Raw genomic sequence first — 24,332 nt, 5'->3', positions numbered from 1 at the left:
AGTCTAAGTCTCTTTGCAGGTCTCTTGAGAACTTGCTTTGTGAATCTGGGTGTCCCTGTGTTGGGGGCATATATATTTAGGAGAGTTAGGTTTTCTTGTTGAATTGAACCCTTTACCATTATGTAATGGTCTTGTCTTTTTTGATTTTTCTTTGTTTAAAGTCTGTTTGTCTGAAATTTGGAATGCAACCCCTGCTTTTTTCTGTTTTCCATTTGCTTGGTAGATTTTCCTCCATTTCTTTAGTTTGAGCATATGGGTGTCACTGCATGTGAGATGGGGCTCTTGAAGACAGCATACCATTGGGCCTTGCTTCTTTATCCAGCTTGCCACTACATGCCTTTTAAATGGGGCACAGAGTGACAAGCTGGATAAAGAAGCAAGACCCATTCAAGATTATTATTGATATGTGTGGGTTTGATTTTGTCATTGCATTGTTATCTGTTTTTTATGCCAGCTTGTTTATGTGGTTGCTTTATAGTGTCACTGGCCTCTGTACTTAAGTGTTTTTTTTTGTTTTTTTTTTTTTTAATTGGCTGGTAATGGTCTTTCCTCTCCATATTTAGTGCTTGTAAGGCAGGTCTGGTGGTAATGATCTCCCTCAGCATTTGCTTATCTGAAAAGGATCATATTTCTTCTTCACTGAGGAAGCTTAGTTTGGCTGGATATGAAATTCTTGGTTGAAGATTTTCTTCATTAAGAATGTTGAATATAGGCCCCCAATCTCTTCAGGCTTGTAGGGTTTCTGCTGAGAGGTTTCTGCTGAGAGGTGTGCTGTTAGCCTGATGGGGTTCCCTTTCTTTCTAGCTGCTTTTAACATTCTTTTATTTTGACCCTGGAAAGTCTGATTGTATATCTTGGTGATGATGTTCTTATGGAGAATCTTACAGAGGTTCTCTGTATTTCCTGAATTTGACTGTTGGCCTCTAGAGTGAGGTTGGGGAAGTTTTCACAGAAGATATCCTGAAATACATTTTCCAAGTTGTTTGCTTTCCCCCCATCCCTTTCAGGGATGCCAGTGATTTATAGTTTTGGCCTCTTTATATAATCCCATATTTTTATATGTTTTAGAGGTTTTATTTGTTCCTTTTCATCATTTTTTATCTGTATATGACTATCTTGTTTCAGAGAGCCCGTCTTCAAGTTCTGAGATTTCTTCCTCAGTTTGGTCTATTTTGCTGTTAATTCTTGTGATTGCATTATGAAAATCTTGCAGTTTGTTTTTTAGCTCTATCAGATCAGTTTGGTTCTTTTATACTCAGTATTTCATCTGTCAGCTTCTGTATCATTTTATTTTGATTCTTAGTTTTCTTGGATTGGATTTTGCCATTCTCCTGAACTTCAGTGATCTTTGTTCCTATCAGTATTCTGAATTTTCTTTCTGTTATTCCAGCCAACTCACCCTGGTTAAGAACCCTTGTTGGAGAATTAGTGTAGTCATTTGGAGGATATAAGACACTCTGGCCATCTGACTTGTCAGAGTTCTTGTGTTGGTTCTTTCTCACATCTCTGCATTTAGGTGTTCTCTTAACTGTTGGGCTGCCTCTGATTGAAGCCATCAGGCAGGAACAGAGTGGTTGTGCTGGAGTCCTGGGCCTGGTGGCTCTGCCCAGTGAAGAGAAGTGAGGACCAGGACCTGTGTGGAGAACAGTATGGACACTTTTCCATTAGGTGGATGCTCTGTGCTGGGGGTTCATACCAGTGCCTGGTCCCCATGGACTCTCCAGAGCCTGGAGACAACAAGGGTGAGTGCTGTGAGAGAGCAAAGATGGCAACCCAACCCTCTGACTGGGAGCTCTGTCCCAGAGAGCTGAAGGACTGCTACTAGCTCAATAGCTCCAGTGGGGAAAGGCTAGAGACCCAGGCTGACAGAACCTGCCCAGTGAGGAGATATGGGAACAGGGACTCATGTAACAAACCATCTGGCCACTTTTCCACTGGGCTGCTATAATATGCAGAAGGTCTGCTCCAGTTTCTAATCACCTCAGATTTTCCAGCACCTGAAAGTATCAACAATCAAGACTGCAAAACAGCAAAGATGGCAGCATGCTCCTACCTCTGGGAGCTCCACCCCAGGGAGGTATGGATCTGTTGCCAGCTTGAACACACTGGTGAGAGCAGTTGTAGATCTTGGTCAGGAGATTCTGCCCAGTGAAGAGAAACAGGGTCCAGGACCCATAGAAAAGGCAGTCTAGTTGCAGCTTCATAGAGCTGCTTTGCTGTGCTGGGGAACTGCCCCCAGTCCCTAGTTTCCTTGGACTTTCTAGAGCCCTGTGGCAAGAAGAGCTAAGGCTGTGAAACAGCAAAGATGGTGGCCTGTTCCTCCCCCTGGGAGCTCCATTCCAAGGAGGCTTGGAAACACTGCCAGCTGGAAAACACTGGGAAAGGTGGCTGGTGACCCCAGTCAGGATGTCCCACCCAGTGAGGAGAAGCAAGGCCAGGGACCCATGGAAAGAGAAGTAGTCTGGCCACTTTTCTGTAGGGTGGCTGTACTGAAGGCAACAACAGCCAAGACTGGTTTTTAATAGTGGGTTCCTTTTATTTTATAGTTATAACAACAATCATATTTTCATACTTCTTTCTGAGTCAGTTTTGGTATGTTATATTGGTAATAAAACATCTAAATTTTCAATTTTATTGTCATAACTATATAACATCTTGTGATTTAAAATATATTATGTGTAACTGTGTTCTTCTTTTCATCCTTAGTGTTTACTTCTGCCTTTTTTCAGTCAGTGATGTCAAAATTTGCCTATTTATTGTGTTTTCAAGAACAAGCAGTTGGTTTAATTGATATTCTTCTTGTTGTGTTGTATTGTTACTTTTATTACTAGACTATTTTTAGAGTAGTTTTAGCCCCACATAAAAATTGAACATAAAGTACAGAGACTTTCCATATATTTCCTGCCCCATACAGGTATAGCCTTCCCCATTGTTAACATCTCACACCAAAGTGGTACATTTATCATTGATAAGCCTACATTGATACATCCTTGTTACCCATAGTACAAAGTTTACATTATGGCTCACTCTTGGTGTTGTACATTCTGGGGGTTTGGACAAACTTATAATGACATATATCCACCATTATCATATTGTACAAAGTAGTTTCACTGCCTTAAAATTATCTGTGCTGCACCTATTCATTCCTCTCTCCCCCAACCCCGATCTTCTTATTGTCTCCCTAGTTTTGCCTTTTCCAGAATGCCATATAGCTGGAATCATATAGTATACAGACTTTTCAGGTTGGCTTCTTTCACTTAGTAAAATATGCATTTAAGTATTCTTCCTGCCTTTTCATGGCTTGGTAGCTCATCCCATTTTAGCTCTTATATTCCATTGCCTGAATGTACTACAGTTTGTCCATTTTGGGCAATTATTTTAAAAGCTGCTATAAACATGTCTGTGCAGGTTTTTGTGTGCACATAATTGTTCCACTCCTTTGGGTAAATATCAAGAAGAATTGCTGGATCATATGGTAGGAGTATGTGTAGTTTGGTAAGAAATTTGCAAACTGTCTTCCAAAGTGGCCAAACCATTTTGCATTCTCACCAGTAGATGCTCCACATCTTTGCCCAGTATTTGGTGTTGTCAGTGTTCTGGATTTTGGCCAGTCTATCTGGTGTGTAGTGGTATGTCATTGTTGTTTTAAATTGTATTTTCCTCTAACATACAGGTGGCACAACTTTTCATATATTTATTTGCTATCCATATATCTTCTTTGATAAGGTGTTTATTAAGGTTTTGGGCCATTTTTAGTCAGAATTTTTGTTTTCTTATTACTATTGGGTTGTAAGAGGTTTTTGTATATTTTTTATAAGTCTTTTATACAATATATGTTTTGCAATTATTTTCTCCCCGTCTGTGGTTTGTCTGTTCATTCTCTTGACAGGGTCTTTGACAGAGCAGAAATTTTTAATTGTAATGAAGTCAGCTTATCAGTTCTTTCTTTCATGGATCGCGCTTTGGCATTGTATTTAAAAAGTCATCACTAAACACAAGGTAATGTAGATTGTCTCCTATGTTATCTTTTAGGAGTTTATAGCTCTGCATTTTACGTTTAGGTCTGTGAACAATTTTGAGGTTGTTTTTGTGAAGACTGTAAGGCCTGTGTCCGAATTGATTTTTTGTTTTGTTTTTTGTGTTTTGTTTTGTTTTTTGCATGTGGATGTCCAATTGTTCCAGCACCATTTGCTGAGAACACTGTCTTTGCTTCATTGTATTGCCTTTGCTCCTTTGTCAAAGATCAGTTGACTAAATGTCTGTGTTTATTTCTGGATTATCTATTCTCTTCCATTGGTCTATCTGTCTGTTTTTTCACCAATACCATACTGTCTTGAAGTCAAGTAGTGTCATCTTTCAACTTCATTCTCCTTCAGTATTGTTTTAGCTATCCTGAGTCTTTTGGTTTTCCACATAAACTGTAGAATTAGTTTGTGGATATTCATGAAGTAACATCCTGGAATTTGGATTGAGACTGCATTAAATCAATAGATCAAATTGGGAAGAATTCATATCTTCACAGTATTGTCTTCCTGTCCATGAACATGGGATAGCTGTCTGTTTAGCTCATTCTTCTTTGATTCCTTTCATGAGAGTCTTGTAGTTTTTCTTACATAGATTCAAATATCTTTTGTTCAATTTATACCTGAATATTTTGTGTTTTGGTGCTAATGTAAATGGCATTCTGTTTTAAATTTCAAATGTCATTTGTTCATTGCTGGTATATAGGAAAGCAATTGACTTTTAATTATTAACCTTGTATCCTGCTATATTATTATAATTGCTTATTAGTTCCAGGAGATTTTTTGTCAATTCTTTAGTATTTTCTATATTGGCAATCATGTCATCTTTAGACAAAGATAGCTTATTTTTTCCTTCCCAGTCTGAATACCTGTCTTTTCTTTTCTTGTCTTGTAGCATTAGCCAAGACTTCCATTACAATGGGGAGAGGTAGCAGTGAAAGAGGACATTCTTGCCTTGTTCTTGATCTTAATGGAAAATCTTCTAGTTTGTCACTACTCTGTATGATGTTAGCTGTAGATTTTTTGTAGATATTCATTATCAAGTTGTGGAAGTTCCCTTCTATTCCTAAGATACTGAGTTTTTTTGTTTGTTTGTTTGTTTGTTTTATCATGAATGGGTGTTAGATTTAGCCAAATACTTTTTCTATATCTATATTATATGATCATGTCATTTTATCTTTTAGTCTATTGATACCATGGATTACATTGATTGATATTCAAATTTTGAAGCAGCCTTTCATGCCTGGGATAAATCCCACTTGGTTGTGGCATATTATTCTTTTTATGGATTGTTGATTTTGATTTCTTGTTATGATTTTTGCATCATGTTGATGAGAAATAATGGCCTGTAGTTTTCTTTTCTTATAATGTTTTCATTTGATTTAGTATTAGGTTAATTTTGGCTTCATAGAAAGAGTTAGGAAGTATTACATCTACTCTATCTTTGGAAATAAAATGTAGAGAATTGGTATAATTTCTTCCTTAAGTATTTCATAGAATTCACCAGTAAACCTATCTGGGTCTAGTGCTTTCTGTTTGGGAAACTTATTATTGACTCAATTTCTTTAATACAGATAGGCCTATTCAGATTGCATATTTATTCTTGTGTGAGTTTTGTCAGACTGTGTCTTTCAATGAATTGATACATTTCATCTAGGTTATCAAATTTGTGAGTATAGAATTGTTCACAGTATTCCTTTATTATCTTTTTAATGTACATGTGATCTGTTTTGATGTCCCCTCTACATTTATGATACTAGTAATTTGTGTTCCCTCTCTCACTCTCCTTTTCTTTTTTTCTTTTTTTTTTTGAGATGAGGTCTCACCGTGTCACTCAGGCTGAAGTGCAGTGGCATGATCATAGCTCATTGCAGCCTTGAACTCTTGGGTTCCAGAAATCCCTCCGCCTCACCCTCCCAAATAGCTAGGACTACAGGTGCACACCACCATGCCTGGATCATTTTTTATTTTTTGTAGAGACAGAGTCTCTCTAAGTTACCCAGGCTTGTCTCAAACTTCTGGCCTCAAGCAATCTTCCCACTTTGGCCTCCCAAACTGCTGGGATTACAGGAATGATCCACCATCCCTGGCCTTGTGTTCTCTCTTTTTTCTTAGACTGGCCAGAGGCTTATTGGCCTAAAACAATCACATTTCAAATGATATCTATAAGATCACTGAAACCACAGGTGGGCCTACCCTTACTAAAACTGCAGCCCACCATAACTCAGCCTAATTTCTGATGGAAACTTGTCAATTCCTCAGTTGCTACTTACTAGTGGACGGAGGAACTTTTCTGAAGGAAAATAGCATCAACTGTCAGTCTTTGTGATTCTTTTATACACAATGCCCATCATGCTATAAGATACTATTAGACATATAAGAGGCAAAAACATGAGACCAACAATCAAGCAAAAAATGAGATGATAGAAGCAGACACATAGATGATCCAGATATTGGATACAGCAGATAAAGACTTCAAAATAACTATTATAAATATGTGAAAGAAAATTGATTAAAAAGATGAAGAATTTCAACAGAGACACGGAAACTATTTTAAAAAGTAAAATTACTAGAACTGAAAGGTAAAATTTCTGAAATTGTGACTTAATTGACTATGTTTAATAAGACTTTGAACACAGAAGACAGAATTAGTAAACTCAAAGATAGCTCAATATCAAATATCCAAAGTGGTAGATAAAGAGAATAAAAATATAAAAAGAAAAGAGTATAAAAAACTTGTGAAACATTTTCAGAAGGTCTAACATATGAAAAATTGCTTTCATAGGAGAAAAGAAAATGGGTCTCAAGGAATATTTGAAGAAATACATGAGACATTATTCAAAATTGATAAAAGGCATCAATTCACAGACTTAAGAAGCTCAGTAAACCCCAAAGGAATAATAAAACTATCATAATCAAGCTGCATCAAACCAAAGCTAAAGAAAAAATGCTAAAAAACAGCCATAAAAGTTACTTTCTAAGAAGCAAGAACAAGACAAATTACTGACCTTTCAACTGAAATGATGAACTCTAGATGTTGGTGGAATGAAATATTTAAATTGCTGAAAGAAAAAAAAACTGCCAAATTAAACCTCTTTGCCCAATGAAACTATCATTCAAAAATGAAAATAAGATAAAGTTATTCTCAAACAAAAGTTGATATAAATACTTGCATGACTTGAGATAAAAGGAATAGTAAAGAAAATTCTTTGGACTGAAAGAAAACGATCTCAGATGGAAAGAATGGTATGAATGGTATGACAGGAGGAGATGAAGAACACTGGAAAGGATAAATATGTGAGTAAATGTGAAAGATTATTAATTTTTGTACAACAAAAAAACTGTTGTATAATTTGGTGTTTATAGCACCAATAATATACAAAAACCCTAGCATAAAAGAGGACAGAGACTAAGGGAGTTTGATGTTGTAAGAAACTTGTATTGTACAGGAATTTGTAAATTTGCTAATTTAAGATTTGCTCCAACATATTAAGGATGAACATTGTAATTTGTAGAATAATCACTCAAATGTTCAAAAAGAGGCCTGGCGTGGTGGCTTATGCCTGTAATCCCAGCACTTTGGGAGGCCAAGGCAGGTGGATCACCTGAGGTCAGGAGTTCAAGACCAGCCTGACCAACATGGTAAAACCCTGTCTCTACTAAAAATAGAAAAAATTAGCTGGGTGTGGTAGTGTGCACCTGTAATCCCAGCCACTCAGGAGGCTGAGGAAGGAGAATTGCTTGAACCCAGGAAGCAGAGGTAGCAGTAAGCCAAGATCGCACCACTGCACTCCAGCCTGGGTGACAGAGTGAAACTCTGTCTCAAAAATAAATAAATAAATAAATAAATAAATAAATAAATAAAATGTTCAAAAAGATAAAACTATAAGCTATTAGAGGAAATGATCTATAAAAATATACTTGATTAATTTCAAACAAGGCAAAAAAGGAAGAACAGGCCAGGCATGGTGACTCACACCTGTAATCCTAACACTTAGGAGGCCAAGATGGGTGGATCTCCCAAACCCAGGAGTTCCAGGCCAGCCTGGGTAACATGGCAAAACCCCATCTCTACAAAAAATACCAAAAAAAAAAACAAAAAAAAAATTAGCCAGGTGTGGTGGCACGTGCTTGTAGTCCCCAGCGGCTTTGGAGGCTGAGGTGGGAGGATAACCTGAGCCCAGGTCAAGGCTGCAGTGAGCCATGATTGCACCACTGCACTTCAGTGTGGGCAACAGAGCAAGACCCTGTCTCAAAAGGAATGAAAGGAAGGAAAGTGAAAATAAGCTTTCATTTGAAGGAGTTAGTAAAACAATAGTGAATTAAAGCAAAAGAAAAGAAATAAAGGAAAATAAAAGGAAACAAAATGGAATGAAATAGAAAGCAGATATACAATACATAAAAAGAAAAAAGTAAAATAATTTATTCTTTAAAATGAACTCATAATATTGAAAAATCTTCAAGATGATCAAGAAATAAAGAGAAAATAAAATTTAACAATATCAGAAATGAAAGAAGGGACATGGCTATGTCACCTCCATTTTGTTAAAAAATTTAAGATGATATAAAAAATTTATGCCAAGAAACTGACAACATATTTTAAATGGACAAATTCAGGCTGGGCACAGTGGTTCACGCCTGTAATCCCAGCACTTTGGGAGGCTGAGGTGGGTGGATCACAAGGTCAAGAGATTGAGACCATCCTGGCCAACATGATGAAACCTCATCTCTACTAAAAATACAAAAATTAGCTGTGCATGGTGGTGCGCACCTGTAGTCCCAGCTACTCAAGAGGCTGAGGCAGGAGATCGCTTGAACCTGGAAGGTGGAGGCTGCAGTTAGCTGAGATCATGCCACTGCACTCCAGCCTGGTGACAGAGCAATACTCCATCTCAAAAAATAAATAAATAAATAAATAAATAAATAAATTGGACAAATTCATTTGGAAATAAAAACCAAAACTGACATAAGAAGAAATTAAAAGTTAGAATAATCTTAATATCTATTAAAGAAATCTATAATTACAAACTATTTTACAAAGAAAAGTCCCAGCCCCGATGGGCTCGGTGGTGAATTCTTCCAAATATTCCAATATGAAATAATACCATCTTACATAAACTTTCAGAAAATACAGGATGGAGTAACATTTTCTAACCTGCTTTGTGAGGCCAGTATAAACCTAATACAAAAATCTAAGCTATCACAAGATGTACAAGCATATTGCAAGAAAAGAAAATTGGAGGATGGTATGTCTTCAATATGGATACAAAAATTCTACACAAAATATTAGCACATTGAATCCAAATTGAATACTGATGTATTAAAAGGATGTCACATAGGAGCCATGTGAGGTTATTCTAGAAATGCAAGGTTTAACATTCAAAATTTGATGCATGTAATTTTTATATTAAGAAAATAAAGAAAAAAAATCCATGTGGTCATCTCAAGAGCTTTAGAAAAAGTATTTGATAGAATTCAATACCTGTTCATAATAAAAACTCTCAGAAAACTGGAAAACAAAGGACACTTTATTAATCTGATAAAGGAGAGCTAAAAACTCACAGCCAACATCATACTTGGTAGTAAAAATTTTGAGCACAGTTTTCCCTTCCCTTACTTCAGGAGTAAGACAAAGAATAATCTGTTACCACTTCTACTCCTCATTATACTGGAGGTCGTAGCCAGTGCAGTAAGACAAGGTAAAAGAGATAAAAGTACAAAGATTGGAAGGGAAAAAATAAACCCATTTTTATTCACAGAAGATATGATTACAAGCATACCTCATTTTATTGTACTTTGCAGATACTGCTTTTTTTTTTTTTTTAAACAAATTGAAGGTTTGCGGCAACCCTGCATTGTGCAAGTCTATTAGCACCATCTTTTCAACAGCATCTGGTTACTTCATGTCTCTGTAACATTTTGGTGATTTTCACACTATTTTACACTTTTTTCTAGTTATGACAACTGTTATGGTGATCTGCGATCAGTGATCTTGATGTTACTGTTGTAATTATTTTGGGGTGCCACAAACCGCACCTATAGAAGACGGCTAACTTAATCAATAAATGTTGTGTGTGTCTGACTGCTCAATCAACTGGCCATTCTCTAGTCTTTCTCCCTCTGCTCAGGTCTCTTTATTCCCTGAGACACTACAGTATTTCACTTAGACCAATGAATAACCCCACAGTGGCTTCTAAGTGTTCAAGTGAAAGGAAGAGTCATACATCGCTCACTTTAAATCAAAAGCTAGAAATGATTAATCTTAGTAAACAAAGCATGTTGAAAGCTAAGATAGGCCAAAAGCAAGGCCAAACAGTTATCCAAGTTGTAAATGCAAAGGCAGGATTCTTGAAGGAAATGAAAAGTGCTATTTCAGTGAACACATGATTGATAAGAAAGCAAAATAGCCTCATTGCTGATATGGAGAAAGTTTCAGTGGTCTGGTTAGAAAACCAAACCCACCCTAACGTTCCGTTAAGCCAAAGCCTAATCCAGACCAAGGCCCTCACTCTTTAATTTTACGAAGGCTGAGAGAGGTGAGGAAGCTGCAGGAGTAAAGTTGGAAGCAGCAGAGGTTGGTACATAACAGTTAAGGAAAGAAGCCCTCTCCATGACATAAAAAAATGCCAGGTGAAGCAGCAAGTGCTAATGGAGAAGCTGCAGCAAGTTATTCCAAAGATCATTGATGAAGGTGGACTACATTGCAGCTGGTGACTTTAAGTTGAAGACAATGCTAATTTACTATTCAGAACATCCTAGAGCCCTTAAGAATTATGCAAAATCTACTCTGCCTATGCTCAATAAATTTAACAACAAAGCCTGGATAACAGAACATCTGCTTACAGCATAGTTTACTGAATATTTTAAGCTAACTGTTGAGAACTACTATTCAGGAAAAAATATATATATTCCTTTCAAAATATGACTGCTCATTGACCATGAACCTGGTCCCCTAAGAGATTTAATAGAAATGTGCAAGGAAATAAATGTTTTCTTGCCTGCTAACACAACATCCATTCTGCAGCCCATGGATCACACAGTAATTTTGACCTTCAAGTCATATTTAAAAATACATTTTGTGGCTGGGCACAGTGGCTAAGGCGTGTAATCCCAGCATTTTGGGAAGCTGAAGGGGGTGGATCACCTGAAGTCAGGAGTTTGAGGCCAGCCTGGCCAACATGGTGAAACTCCGTCTCTACTAAAAATACCAAAATTAGCCGGGCATAGTGGCAGGTGCTTGTAGTCCCAGCTACTTGGGAGGCTGAGGCAGGAGAATCACTTGAACCCAGGAGGTGGAGGTTGCAGTGAGCTGAGATCGCGCTACTGCACTCCAGCCTAGGTGACAAGAGTGAAACTCCATCTCGGGAAAAACAAAACAAAACAAAACAAAACATTTTGTAAGTCTATAGCTGCCATATTAAATGCTCTGGAAAGGATTCACCATTCTAAATGTCATTAAGAACATTCGTGATTCATGGGAGGAGGTCATCCTCCATAACAAGTGTTTAGAAAATGTTGATTGCAATCTTTATGGATGACTTTGAGAGGTCCAAGACTTCAGTGGAGGAAGTAACTGCAGATGTGAAAATAACAAAAGAACCAGAATTAGAAGTAGAGCCCAAAGATATGACTGAATTGGTGCAATATCAGGATCAAACTTGAATGGATGAGGAGTTGCTTCTTATGGGTGACCAAAGAAAGTGGTTTCTTGAGATGGAATTTACTCCAGGTGAAGATGCTGTGAACACTGTTGAAATGACAACAAAAGATTTAGAATACTACAAACTTAGTTGAGAGAGCAGTGGCAGAGTTTGAGAGGATTGACTCCAATTTTAAAAGAACTTTTACTGTGGGTAAAGTGCTCTCAAACAACATTGTGTGCTGCAGAAAAATCTTTAATAAAAGGAAGAGTCAATCAATGTGGCAAACTTCACTGCTATCTTACTTTCAAAAATTGCTAAAACTACTCCAACCTTCAATAGCCATGACCCTGGTCAGCAGCCACCAACATCGAGGAAAGACCCTCCACTAGCAAAAAGATTATTATGGATTACTGAAGGCTCAGAAGATTATTAGCAGTTTTATCAATAAAATATTTTTAAATCAAGGCATGTGAATTTTTTGTAATCATAATGCTATTGCACAATTAATAGACTACAGTATAGTGTAAACATAACCTTTATGTGCACTTGGAAACCCCCAAAATCATGTGACTCACTTTACTGCAATATTCACTTCATTGTAGTGGTCTCAAACAGAACCCACAGTATCTCTAAGGTATGCCCGTATGTGCATAGAAATTTTTAAAGAACCTTCAAACAGAGTTAATAAGTAAATTTAGCAAGGTCACTATATAATACTGTATTAACCTAGTGTGTTAGGCTGTTCTTTTGTTACTAAAAAGAAATACCTGAGACTGGGTAATTTATAAAGAAAAAAGGTTTCATTGGCTCATGGATCTGCAGGCTGTACAAGTATGGCACCAATATCTGCCCAGTGTCTGGTGAGGGCCTCAGGAAGCTTACAATCATGGCAGAAGGTGAAGTGGGAGCAGGCACATCACATGGCAAGAGTGGAGCAAGGGAGCAGAGGGCAAGAGGGGTGGTCCCAGACTTTTAAACAACTGCACCTCATATGAACTGAGTGAAAACTCACTTATCACCAAGGGGATGGTGCTAAACCATTCATGAGGGATCCACCTCCATGATCCAATCACCTCCCACTAGGCCCCACTTCCAACTTTGGGAATCACATTTTAACATGAGATTTGGAGGGGAAAAATATCCAAACCACATCACCTGGTATAGCATTTTTCATTTCCACTTTAAACTTTCCTATTTCAACTATGTACTCAGATTTTCTTTTGTAGGCATCCTATGGCTAGATTTTTTTCATCCAATCTGACAGTTTCCATCTTTCCAGCTGGTAGAAGTTAGATATATTTAGATGTATTTCCAATAATATAAGTCCTCAATGTCATAGGTTCTTGGAAACTATAACTTGAAGTGAAAAGATGTATAGCAGGTTCTTCAATAATGTCATTTCATGCAAGGTAGGTTCACTGTTAACACTGGTGAGAAAAAAAATCGTTCTGTTATATGTCTTTTTCCTTAAAGTTGCAGTTTCCAAGAACCTATCAACGATGTTAAGTGAGGACTTATGACACTTCATTTTGTGCTTTCCATTTACCAGTTCTTTGTATTTTCTTCTTATTTTCCCCTTTCCTAATTTCTATTGTTTGATTGAATTTGTTAATTTTCTAGTTTATGCAATTTATTTATTTAGAAGTTATATGTTCTAATTATTTTCTTTTCAGGTGACAAATACTTAATACACAAATCTAAGTTGCCAAAGTCTACAGTTGGTATTTCTATTTTCCTCCTAAACAATGAAAGGACTGTAGAATGCTTTTACTCTTCCCACTCTTTTCCACCTTATGTTCTGTTTTTGTCTCCTGTTTTAGTTTTACCTTTCTTTTATAAATCCTCAAGCTAGCCATTAACAATTTTTATGTCCAGCATTTTTTTCATGCAACTCATTTCTAAGGTTCAATTTTCTTCTTCCTAAAGTGTCACCTTTGGTAGATTTTTCTTCAGAGTCTGCAATTAGTAAATTCTCTCATTGATTACATATTTGAAAAGGTCTGTTAGTCTTGCTGGGTATAGAATTCAAGATGATGATTACATTCCTTTGCTACTTTGAAGATGTTATTTTCTCAAACTATTATATTCTGGTTCTATTAAAGACTGCTGTTGGTCTAACAGTTTCTCTGAGGTAATCTGCCTTTGATTTATGCTTGCTTTTAAGATTTTCTCCTTGTCTTTGATGCCTTACATGTTCACTATAATGTGGGTTAGGGTATTGATTTATTATTTGTCTTGCTAAGGGCTGACTGTCATAACCCTAGAACTTATCAATTCTGGAAAACTGCAAATTTGGATAAATTATTCAAGTTCCCATGTTATTCCACTTCTCAAAACCCTTCAGTGTCTCCCTCATTTACTGCCAGTATTACTACTCAGGCCTGGCATGATCTGGACCCTGCACATTTCTGTAATTAAGTTTCCCATTAATTCCATTTCTGTCTGACAGGAAATCCCCATGACTCAAACTGATGATGCTATTTCTTGTTCATAACTCAGCTTTCAACTTTACCTACCCTCTAAAGCCTTTCCTGAAACCTGTTCTTCTCCCTAGCCACTCTCTGTTTTGTGTACCCACTCTTTCCTGCTCATAGGTCTGTTAGTTGATTGCATTTATCTATTTATGTGTAAAATTTTCCCCCTCTAGACTCAAGTTCCCAGTGGGCAGCTCCCTTTGTATTTATGGAGACAGGTCCTTAGTATGGGCTCTGTAAATATTTGTAGATCAAATGAATAAATGAATCACGAAACGAGGGTAAACACTAACTCATAGGGATCTTGTAACAACTAAATATATACCACATGAAGAAGCACCTGGCAAATAATATGTGCTAATCTATTGTTTGAATCTCCATATTCATGCATTATTCTGCTACAGCGGGTTATGTACCAAACTGGTTGCCTTTTAAAATTTCCTTATTCCATATGGCATAGAGTTCTCAGTGTTCTTTGATCATAATGAAGTATATTTTTGGTTCTGTGCCTTTTATTCCAATTGCTATATTTCTCAGCACAAGAAAAAAATGAAGATGCTTATATAGTTTACCAGTTATTACATTCTGTCATGAAAACGCAGTGCATCTGTGAATGTTCTTCTCCCATATATCTTAATGGCATCTCCTGCTCCTTTAGGTGTCTGCTCCAGGCCTTTGCTGACCCTCCTTACAAAATAGCAAATTTCCACCTCACCTCCACTCTGTCCTCTTTTATGTGCTTTATTTTTCCCATATACTTGTCCATAAATGAATATTACATATTTACCTTTTTGGTTATTATTTGCCCACACATACACACCAGCATATAAAGTAGGAACTTTGCTTTATGCCTAGAACAGTGTCCAGTACACAGCAGGTACTCAATAAATATTTGTTGAATAAATGTATCAATGCAGATGCCACTCTTTCCCATCAGTAAAATTCTAGTGCCAGAGGAGACAGACACAGTAAAACCCCTCTGGGAATGCTAGCCTTCAATGTTCATCTTGACCTGGGATAAGATTACAAAACTTGACTATTTTGCTTTTCCTGAGAACAGACTGCCTAATGCATGATTTCATCCTGAAAAATAAAGAAATCACTTCCTCTCCTGGCAAGCACCTTAACCAAGTTCTAAGCTGGCTGCAGATAAAGCCCGTCTGTTCTCTACTGGTTTAAAGATAGTGGCAGTTCCTGCCTGCTTTTAGCAAGCTTTATTTTGCTTTCTGTTTTCTTTCACCACTTAAGGAAAATTTACATATCTTTTCTACCCATTTTATCATTTTGATCTTGGCAAGAGCTTTCAATTAATACTGTGTGAACAGTTGTGCAAAGAAAGCACCCACTTACAATGATTATGGGAAATAAATTCTTATTATTTCATAATGACAAACACCTAAAGCTTCCAGTTATTTGTGTTGTAATTTTGAGAGGTCCAGAGATGACAAATGACTTGCTGAAGGCCATGTAGCTAACTTTTACAATACAGGTGATTCCTAGTTTTCCATGAATAAGTTCATTTATGTTTCTCTTACCACTTACACATTAACCTAAAGCCTGCCAATTCTTACTTCACTACTGTGAATCTGTCTGTGAAATAGCCATCTTACTTCCTCAACCTTCAACTATCAAACTGTTAGAGTGGGTTTTTTGTGTGCCATCCAACATCTCTCTCCACACTTAGCGTAAATGAAAATAATGTGGTCTTTCAGCTAAGCTGACATTCCAAGGACAGGGTCTCACTGTGTCACCCAGGCTGGAGTGCAGTGGTGCGATCACAACTCACTGTAGCCTCGACCTCCCTGGGTTCAGGTGATCCTCCCACTTCAGCCTCCCGAGTAGCTATGATTACAGGTGCATGCCACCATGCCTGGATAATTTTTTTTTTTTTTTTTTTTTTTAGAGATGGGGTTTCACCATGTTGTCCGGGCTGGTCTTGAGCTCCTGGGCTCAAGCAATCCACTCACCTCGGCCTCCCAAAATGCTAGGATTACAGGAGTGAACCACTGCGCCTGGCCCCAAGGTCAACTTTATGGTCAATGTAAAATGCCTGGCCCAGGAAGTCTGACCTAATGTATCCTCCACTTTAAAGAGAGTTTGCTTCTCCCTGTTCCTTATTGGGAACATTGTGTATTCGCCATACACACTATACAGACTGTCAGATTGGCAGTACACACTGTTTCCCGTAATGTAGTGGACACAATACTCGTCACTAAAGGTACCTGCTGGCACCTTCTGGACTTAGGGCGGATAACTGGGGCTATCATTGGACTGGCAGTGCCTCCTAGTGGCCACAGCTCTAAAGATCTCCCTCCAACTGAAAAGCAGCCAGGGCAGCAAGAGCTCACCAGGCAACCCCTACCCTACCCTCTCCTTTCTTCTTAGTCCTGTCCCCATATCATGCAGTGAGAATTCGGTGCTGATCAGGCTGTCATCATATATACCAGTCTTTTCAGTATTTGACAGAATTCCCAAAAATGACGTGGCAATGAAAACAATTGGGAGGAGGGAGGAAAGGTAGGGAATATAAATAGAAAAAAAAAAATCACGAAAATATCCTTAGAGTAGGTCATTGTGAAAAGTGCTTTGTAATAATGTGGTCATTGTTGTTCCTTCCCATCAACCCTGTGGGAGCTCTGACACCCGTTAAGCTTCATTCGGTTTCTCCACAAGCTTGTATCCTGAAAAGAATACACACGATCCCAAAGATCGTATTTTAAAGTGTATATGCTTCATTAAAATGAAAGATGATAAATCATGTCTACAAGCATAACCTTGAGATTACTGTCCTTAGGCCCTTGCTGGTGTGGGGTATGCAAATGTAGATTTTGATCTGGGAAAGAACACCTCTGGGAACTGTAGAGGTATTGGGAAGGCTCCACTTCTCTAGGAAAAAGACCCTGTAATGGATAAGGCCGTGCCACAACAAGATGAAGTGGAAAGTTTGTTCCTGCTCCCTCGGAACTCTTCCTTCTGTATGCTCCCGTGATTTCCAATGCATCCTCTGTCCTCATGCAGTGTCTTGCCTCCTCTAGGCACCTCTTCCAACACTACCTTCTTTTCCAGACAATGCCCACATTCCAGTCCTTTCTCTGTCCTATTTCTATCTTTTCTTCATCAAAATACATTTATCCCATCCATTCTCTCAGGGTCTTGATGAATGTTCCGATAAAGTAGTTTATGGTAAGATTTAAAAAGTAGGTCACCACCCATTGTTCTGTTCCTTCCTTAGACATTTGCATTTTAACTGGGGACTCCTGACATCCTTGACTACCTGGGCTTGGAAACCAAAGCCTTATCTCCCAAATACACATCACCCACCTCCATTGCCCCCCAGTGGTCAATCCTAAAGATGACACTGTTGAGACAATGCCCTTTGCTTCCTTGAGTTCTGTCTGAACATCCCCACAACTGATACCCTTGGATTGTCACTGCATTAACCAATGACTCCACGTCCCAGAGTCCAAGGGCTTTCGTCTGGGGTCTACAGGCACCGCATTCTGACATGGATTCCCTCAACCCACAAACAGAGAGGGGTAACCCAAGAAATACACAAGCCCTCTGGGACAGAGCAGTAGGATTTCCCTCCAATGATTGTTTCTTGCCAACAAAGGTTTTGGATATCTGTGGAGTATTCCAAAAGAAGGAGAGAATCTGGCAATTCTTCGTAAGATTCTAGGCAATTAAAATTCATTGAGTCCAGATTTTTAAGAGTTAGGTAAGGGAGAAGTGAAAGGTAAACGGTGGCGACAATTGGGGAACATTATGCTGCAAGCCTGACATTTATGATGCCGTTGACTTGGTCTTGTCCAGCAGGTTTCTTGGGTTTCTCAGAAATTTCTAGAATATGCACCTCGCATATTCTGGGAGTCAAGAACTCCCGGGAACAGCCCAAGTCCCCCTCCTCTCACCCCCACCCTCAGCCTTTTTTCCCCTCCTCCCAAACCTCCCACCCCCTGTCCGCGTCAGCGCCTTCCTGGCCAGAACCGCTTTACCCGTCTCCAGGGTAGCACCCTTGGGCAGCCCAGCCAACGCTGTCGCGTCGAGCGGCGCCCGCATCCCCATGCGCGCAGGCGGCTCCGGAGCCGCGCAGCGCTGATTCGCTGCCGGCCGCGCAGACTGCGGCGGCAGCGACGCTCCCGCCCCTCGCCGCGCGCCTCCTGGTGCAGCCTCAATCTCTCCGCATCCGCGCGGCCACGGCGAGCCCAGCCGCAGCAGTCGGGCACCAGTGAGTGCACACTCGGCGCCCGCAAGGAGAGACACGGCGAGCCCCCAAAGCCCGCACGATGCAGGCCACTGCCGATTCCACCAAGATGGACTGTGTGTGGAGCAACTGGAAAAGTCAGGGTATTCTCTTTATTTCAGTAGTGCATGCCTGAGGCGCACGGGAAACCCGGGACCCGGACTCATCCATTGTGCATCATTTCACCTGTGGGACCGGTGCATGCTTTATACCCCGGAGCTTTCTGTTGGGGGATAGTAAACCTGTTATTTCAAGAATCAAAATGGATGGTGCTTGTTGTTTTTTTCTTTTCTTTTTTCTTTAACCCCACCCCCACCCCTTTGTTTTCTTATTGTAATGCTGGTATTTTAAATAATGCATCAGTCGCCTCCTCTGGGAGTTCTTTTGGGATCTGTGGATCATTCAGTACTTGTTTAATGTTTCCTCATCGCCGGAGTTAAAGTGCTTTCTTATTGTTTCATGCATCCCAGTGAATTTATTTCTGCCCTAAGGTTAAAATCTCCTGGCAGAACCATTAACTGAGAGGGCTGGAGTGCATCCTTTTAAGAGGGACACACCCATTTCAGGGTTATTATTTGTGATCACACAAAGGAGAGTAGAGATGCAGACTAGCTCTCGAAATCCTGAAAATATGATGGCGTAGCCACATATTAGGATGGTTCACTTTGAAATATTTGGGTTTTTTTTTCTGTCATTGGAGTAACCTGTGACTACTATTTATTAATAATAGGTATCTGTGAAATAAATGGAGGGAAAGAACGAAACAGTGCCGTGGCCCTTGGTATAACAGATTTATTTTGGAATAGTCCATATTAGCACTGGGTGTGGCTACCCTCCAGCCTCGTTTGGATTGCTTTTCAGCCATTTTTATTCAGCCTCACACTTCACACATCCATCTCTCCTTTGTTACATTAAAATTCACCTTGCTCAGTTACAGAGTATGAGGAGAAAGATAATTTGCAAGAATGAATTGTGTGTAGGAACTTGGGTGTTTGTCGGAGGTAGTGTGTCTTTTCATATTTAACAAAGATGGTTCTGAAGAAGGCGCGTTTAATTTAACCTGCAGGGTTTTGCAGCATCCCTCAGGAGACCAAGAATACTCTGGAGCAGCAGCTGATTCTGTAAAAACCTGGCATCTTCCCCTTGTAATTTTATATCACAGGAAGGATAGGGCGTCCTTTCCTCTTTAATGCCTCTGTGGGGTTTTGCTTCGGTATATATTTTAAGAAAAAGTAAACATAAATCTCAGAATTAAAAGCCTACTTACCTTCCCTCTTGTTTGTTGGATTGGGTGGCAATGACATAAAATCCAATCGTCTACTTCAAATTATATGAGTGCTGGAAATACAGTTGTCAAAAGTAAATCGATGGAGCTGATAAATTTAAAAGCCAGTAAATAAGAAATATATGGCAATTGAGGCTCAATGTTTTGAAGAATGATGACAATTACATGGAAGAGCATATGTTCAATATAGAAGGCAGCTGTGAAAATATTTTGTAACATTTTATTCTTGTTCTGTGTTTAGACCCATCCAGTTTATTTGATATACATACCTGACAAACAATTATAGCTTGATGTCATATCAGATGTAGTTGGACATAAACACTGGTTTTTAGACTAAGATTATGAGTTTCTAGTATTTTTAACAAAAGTAGATATTCAAAGACAGCAGGTTTTCTGTTCTATTTGTATAAGATATTCACAAAATCTTCTGAATTAAATATCTTAATCTATTTCATCACAATCTTATGCTTTTTGACTTGGTTGCCTCAGTTTATGTCTCCGAGGTTTAAAAAATCACATGGACTTTTATCATTAAAATTAACACAAAATGTCATCGTTTCGCCATTGAAGACGAAATAATTTTTCATTTCTGAGATAGGGCTACTTGTGAAGATTAATTGAAGATCATTGAGAATCTGTTATACTCAACGACCTGTGGTAGTCTTCAGTACCACTGATTTCCTTTTGTCAGATGGAACAAATCCATTATCTTGAAAATTGACTAATAAGTAACTGGATGGGAGGACTTATGAGCACAAAAGAGAAATTGTAAGGAGTGAATTATTCCTTTTTTTTCTCCTCACTGTGAGAACTTTTAACCTTAACAGAATCTACATTGAGGTGGTGGTGGTGTTGTTGTTGTTGTGTAGCATTTTTAGTGTATCCTCTTCCCTTTAGTTCCCTTATTATCAAAAACAGTTGTTCTTAACCCTGTCTGCCTGTTAGAATCACCTGGGAAGCTTTAAAAACCACAAAGGATGCCTGGGCCCCACCCCTTGCGATTCTGATTCAATTGAGCTGAGTATCCGTATTTTTTAAAAAGCTCCTTAGGTAAGTTTAATATGCAACCACAGTTGAAGTCACTGGAATATTATTATTATTTTGTAGAGACGTTGTCTCGCTATGTTGCCCAGGCTGGTATCAAACTCCTGGCCTCAGGCAATCCTCCTGCCTCAGCCTCCCAAAGTGTTGGGATTACAGGCTTGAGTCACCATGCCCGGCCTGGTGTGTAATAATTCTTAGTGAGCCAAACCCATAGACCAGCAGAGGTCCAGGATACCAAAAAAAAAAAAAAAAAAAAAAAAAAAAAAAAAAAAAGCGTGTGATCTAGAAGCAGCTGTGAATGCAGTGGAAAAAAGTCAGTGCAGCATTGTTGATGATGTCCTCCAGAAGGATTAGGAGGGACAAGTTTTACTTGGAAAGGAAGTAAGCGAGCTTTCGGTTTTCTTCGTATTATTAAATACTACATGGAGAAGTTGCAGCAGATTGAATATTTCATGAAGACTCCACTGAAACTAATTATAGTGTTCTATAAACACTGTAGTGCACATGCAAGAGGAACCTTATCAACATATATAATTTCAGCTACAGAAAAGAATGTTTAAAGAAAGGGAGGCTAAAGTCCTCCTTATATATACCAAATCACACCAATTCTGCTTCCAATTTTAAAAAGTTATACTACCACCAAGTATTGGTTAATAATCAAAGCACATTCTACTCAGTGAAAACAAAATGAGAATTAAATGACAACCTAATAAAACACCTGTATAGATAATAATCTTACAGATCAGTACCATCCTACTATTTACAGGACTCTTTTACAGAGTGGTTTGTTTGAATTACTGCATTTAGTCCCCACAAAACCTGTGCGGTGTAAGTTTTATTATTGTCCTCATTTGGAAGGGATGCCTGAGGCTTTGGTAAGAGCACACAGATAGTAATGCCAGAGGCTGGCTGCAAGCCTGCGCTGTCTCCAGAGACCCTCACTTCCCACTGCTCCACCTTCTGCCTCTGAGGTTGATGGCTTTTTCCTCAATGATTTTTCTAAAGGTTTAAATTATCTATGTAATGGTGATTCTATGGGCTTAATAACCCCTTCACATTTACAAGTCTTCATTTTGCACATGTCTTCTCATTTGAGCTTTTCAGTTTACTCTTGAACATGATGAGGCTCTGAAGTTAACTGACTTGCCCAAGGCTTTTTGGTAGCAAATTGTGTAGTAAAAGGTGATTGTCTTGGCTTCAAATCCATAACTCCTCCCATCTCAGCACTCACTGCCTATCTTACTAATGCTAAGTCAGAGAAAATGAACTCTCATCTACCTCATCTGAGATATTTTCACAGACATTCTAATCTTTACAAATACAGCAAAATTTAGCAGCAAGGCTGTGATCTTGACCAATTTATACCATGGTTGTCACTGTCATCACCACCATCATCAATTCATCATTCTAAATTCTCTGTAAATATTAGCTATGTGCCAGTTGCTATCCTAAGCTCTTGTTACATACTTGCTTTAATTAAGCCTCCGTGAGACTTTTTTTGTTACTCTCATGTTATAAAGGAGGTAACTAAGGGATTTAAGAATGAGAGGGGCAGCAGTTTGCCCCAGGATGTAACTGGGTTCTGAACACAGTACATTCTGATCGTGAAGCCTATACTTTTAACACTTCTACTATACTACCCAAATCCAAATGATGTTATACTAGGGGAACAAAATTTGGTAAGAACCATGCATTCACAGGATTCTGTTTGTTCTCTAAAGATCATTTTTTCTCCCCAGACCTCACTGTACTGAACAAATTCACCTGATACAATGCTTAGTCGTATATGGTGGATTGATACATGTGTGCCTGGGACTAAAGGTCACCTCCCATTTTACTCTGTGGGGCAGCATTTTGTAGTTACAGATTGCCAGAATGTAAGTTATTGATGAAAGATGAAACAGTTTCCGGAGAGCATAACCTAAAGGCAATCATTTTTTTACAAAATATTTTGAAACTTTTATGCTGGTCTACAGTGCTCATGGAAACACTTCAGGATAATCTATTTGAAAGGAGCTAGTCTGAAATGTTAAAGAGCTAAGCATTCCAGAACACACACAGGAAATAATCTGTTTTAGCTACAGTAAATGAAAAAAAAATGCATGCCTTTGGGAATAGTATTTGGGAAAGACATTTTACACATACACATAAAGGCAGACTAATATCACCTTTTATCAAAATCAGCATTTTTAGACCCATTATTATTAAAATATTGCACAAATATTACAATGTAAGTATTAACATTTGCAAACTGCCTGGCTCTGAAGATTCTTATGGGATCCAATGGGAAAACTGCCTTAGCTGGGGAGATGGGGATTTTTTTTCCCCCTTAGTGAAACCAAACTCTTATTATGCAGATAATATCCCAAATGTAGGTAATCAATCACTCCATTGAAAAATAAAATTCTTTTTCAAAATGTATTAACATTTTCAAGAGAAACTTTTTAAGGAAATATTTCGAGCTCTGGGAGGGGAATAATGGCTTTATTTTTTTCTAAAAATGAGGAAGGCACATTGTGAACATTTTCATTTGTACAAAGAGAGGTTCAAATAAAGCCATTAATTACCCAAAATCCTACCACTCAGAGTTAATCATTGTTAAGATTTGCTGAATATTATCTAGATATTGCATAAAAATGAAACTAAAGGGCTAGGTAGGCAACAAAAACAGTGTTTATAAAATAAGATTGAATATATTACAAAAAGTATTTAAAATAATTTAATAGAAGAAGTGGACATGAAATTGAAAGAATTGTGAAACTTCAGATACATGTTTCTTTATTATATGAGCTTTTCCTTCCTGGAAATTGAGAAAAAGACTATGATAAACATCAAAAGGTTTGAATCATTTTTAGTTACATGTTGCAGTTTTAGACCTACAGATGGACGCTCTGCAGTGTCCAACATTTTTTTTAAAGATGCATTATGGGTTAGAAAGGTTGACAAAAATGCTGATCTAAATTTACATCTTCAACTCTATTATTTTTCTCAGATTTCTGTGAATACTTCTTTCATTAAAAAACAATAATCCTACTGTTCCACGATAAAAGTATTATGATTACTATATATCAATAGGGATTATGGATAAAATCTTCCATTATAGTTACCAGGCCCTTCCTTCTTCATCATTTTTAAAAAGTCTCTCTTTCCCTCCTTCTCTCCCTGCCTTATATTTGAAATCATAATCTGTACACAATTATTTCTCATCTTTAGACCAGTTAATATGTTCTGGAACAGAATGTGAAGAAATTGATATATTTTAAATTACCTTATAATAGAATTAAATTCTAAAATCCACTGAATCCAACAAAACCAGATCTATTATGAGTTAGGCCTTGAGTGGTTAGCTTTCAGAATAGCACTTTTTAAAATAATTAAATGTTTGTCACAGGCAAATTTCCCATCCTCCTCTTAAGTTGTGTGCATGTTTGCACCTATGTACTGTTGATACACTGTCACCTTTCAAGTTCTTATGAAAATACAGTCCAGGCACAGTTGGCTCACGCCTGTAATCCTAGCACTTTGGGAGGCTGAGGTAGGTGGACCATCTGAGGTCAGGAGTTCGAGACCAGTGTGGGCAACATGGTGAAACTTCATCTCTACTAAAAATACAAAAGTTAG

The 24,332-nt window shown here is 38.2% G+C and overlaps 1 protein-coding gene across 2 annotated transcripts in view; it reads left to right on the top strand.

Moving 5' to 3' along the window:
- Window positions 1-24,332, top strand: part of RTN1 (reticulon 1) — a 280,842-nt gene that overhangs the window by 227,748 nt on the left and 28,762 nt on the right. The window contains exon 1 of one of the 2 annotated variants that reach the window (XM_005561389.5): window positions 18,324-18,486. The exons of the other annotated variant lie outside the window; for it this stretch is intronic. Within the exon in view, the coding sequence (XP_005561446.1) occupies window positions 18,426-18,486 (61 nt within the window). The 5' untranslated portion in view covers window positions 18,324-18,425. Of the gene's footprint in view, window positions 1-18,323; window positions 18,487-24,332 lie in introns of those variants that run through there. 2 annotated transcript variants of the gene reach the window in all.

Source organism: Macaca fascicularis, chromosome 7 (assembly GCF_037993035.2).
Source record: "Macaca fascicularis isolate 582-1 chromosome 7, T2T-MFA8v1.1".
NCBI classification, from domain to species: domain Eukaryota; kingdom Metazoa; phylum Chordata; class Mammalia; order Primates; family Cercopithecidae; genus Macaca; species Macaca fascicularis.
Note: the sequence above shows the minus strand (reverse complement) of the source record. Positions and strands in the feature narration are given on the sequence as shown.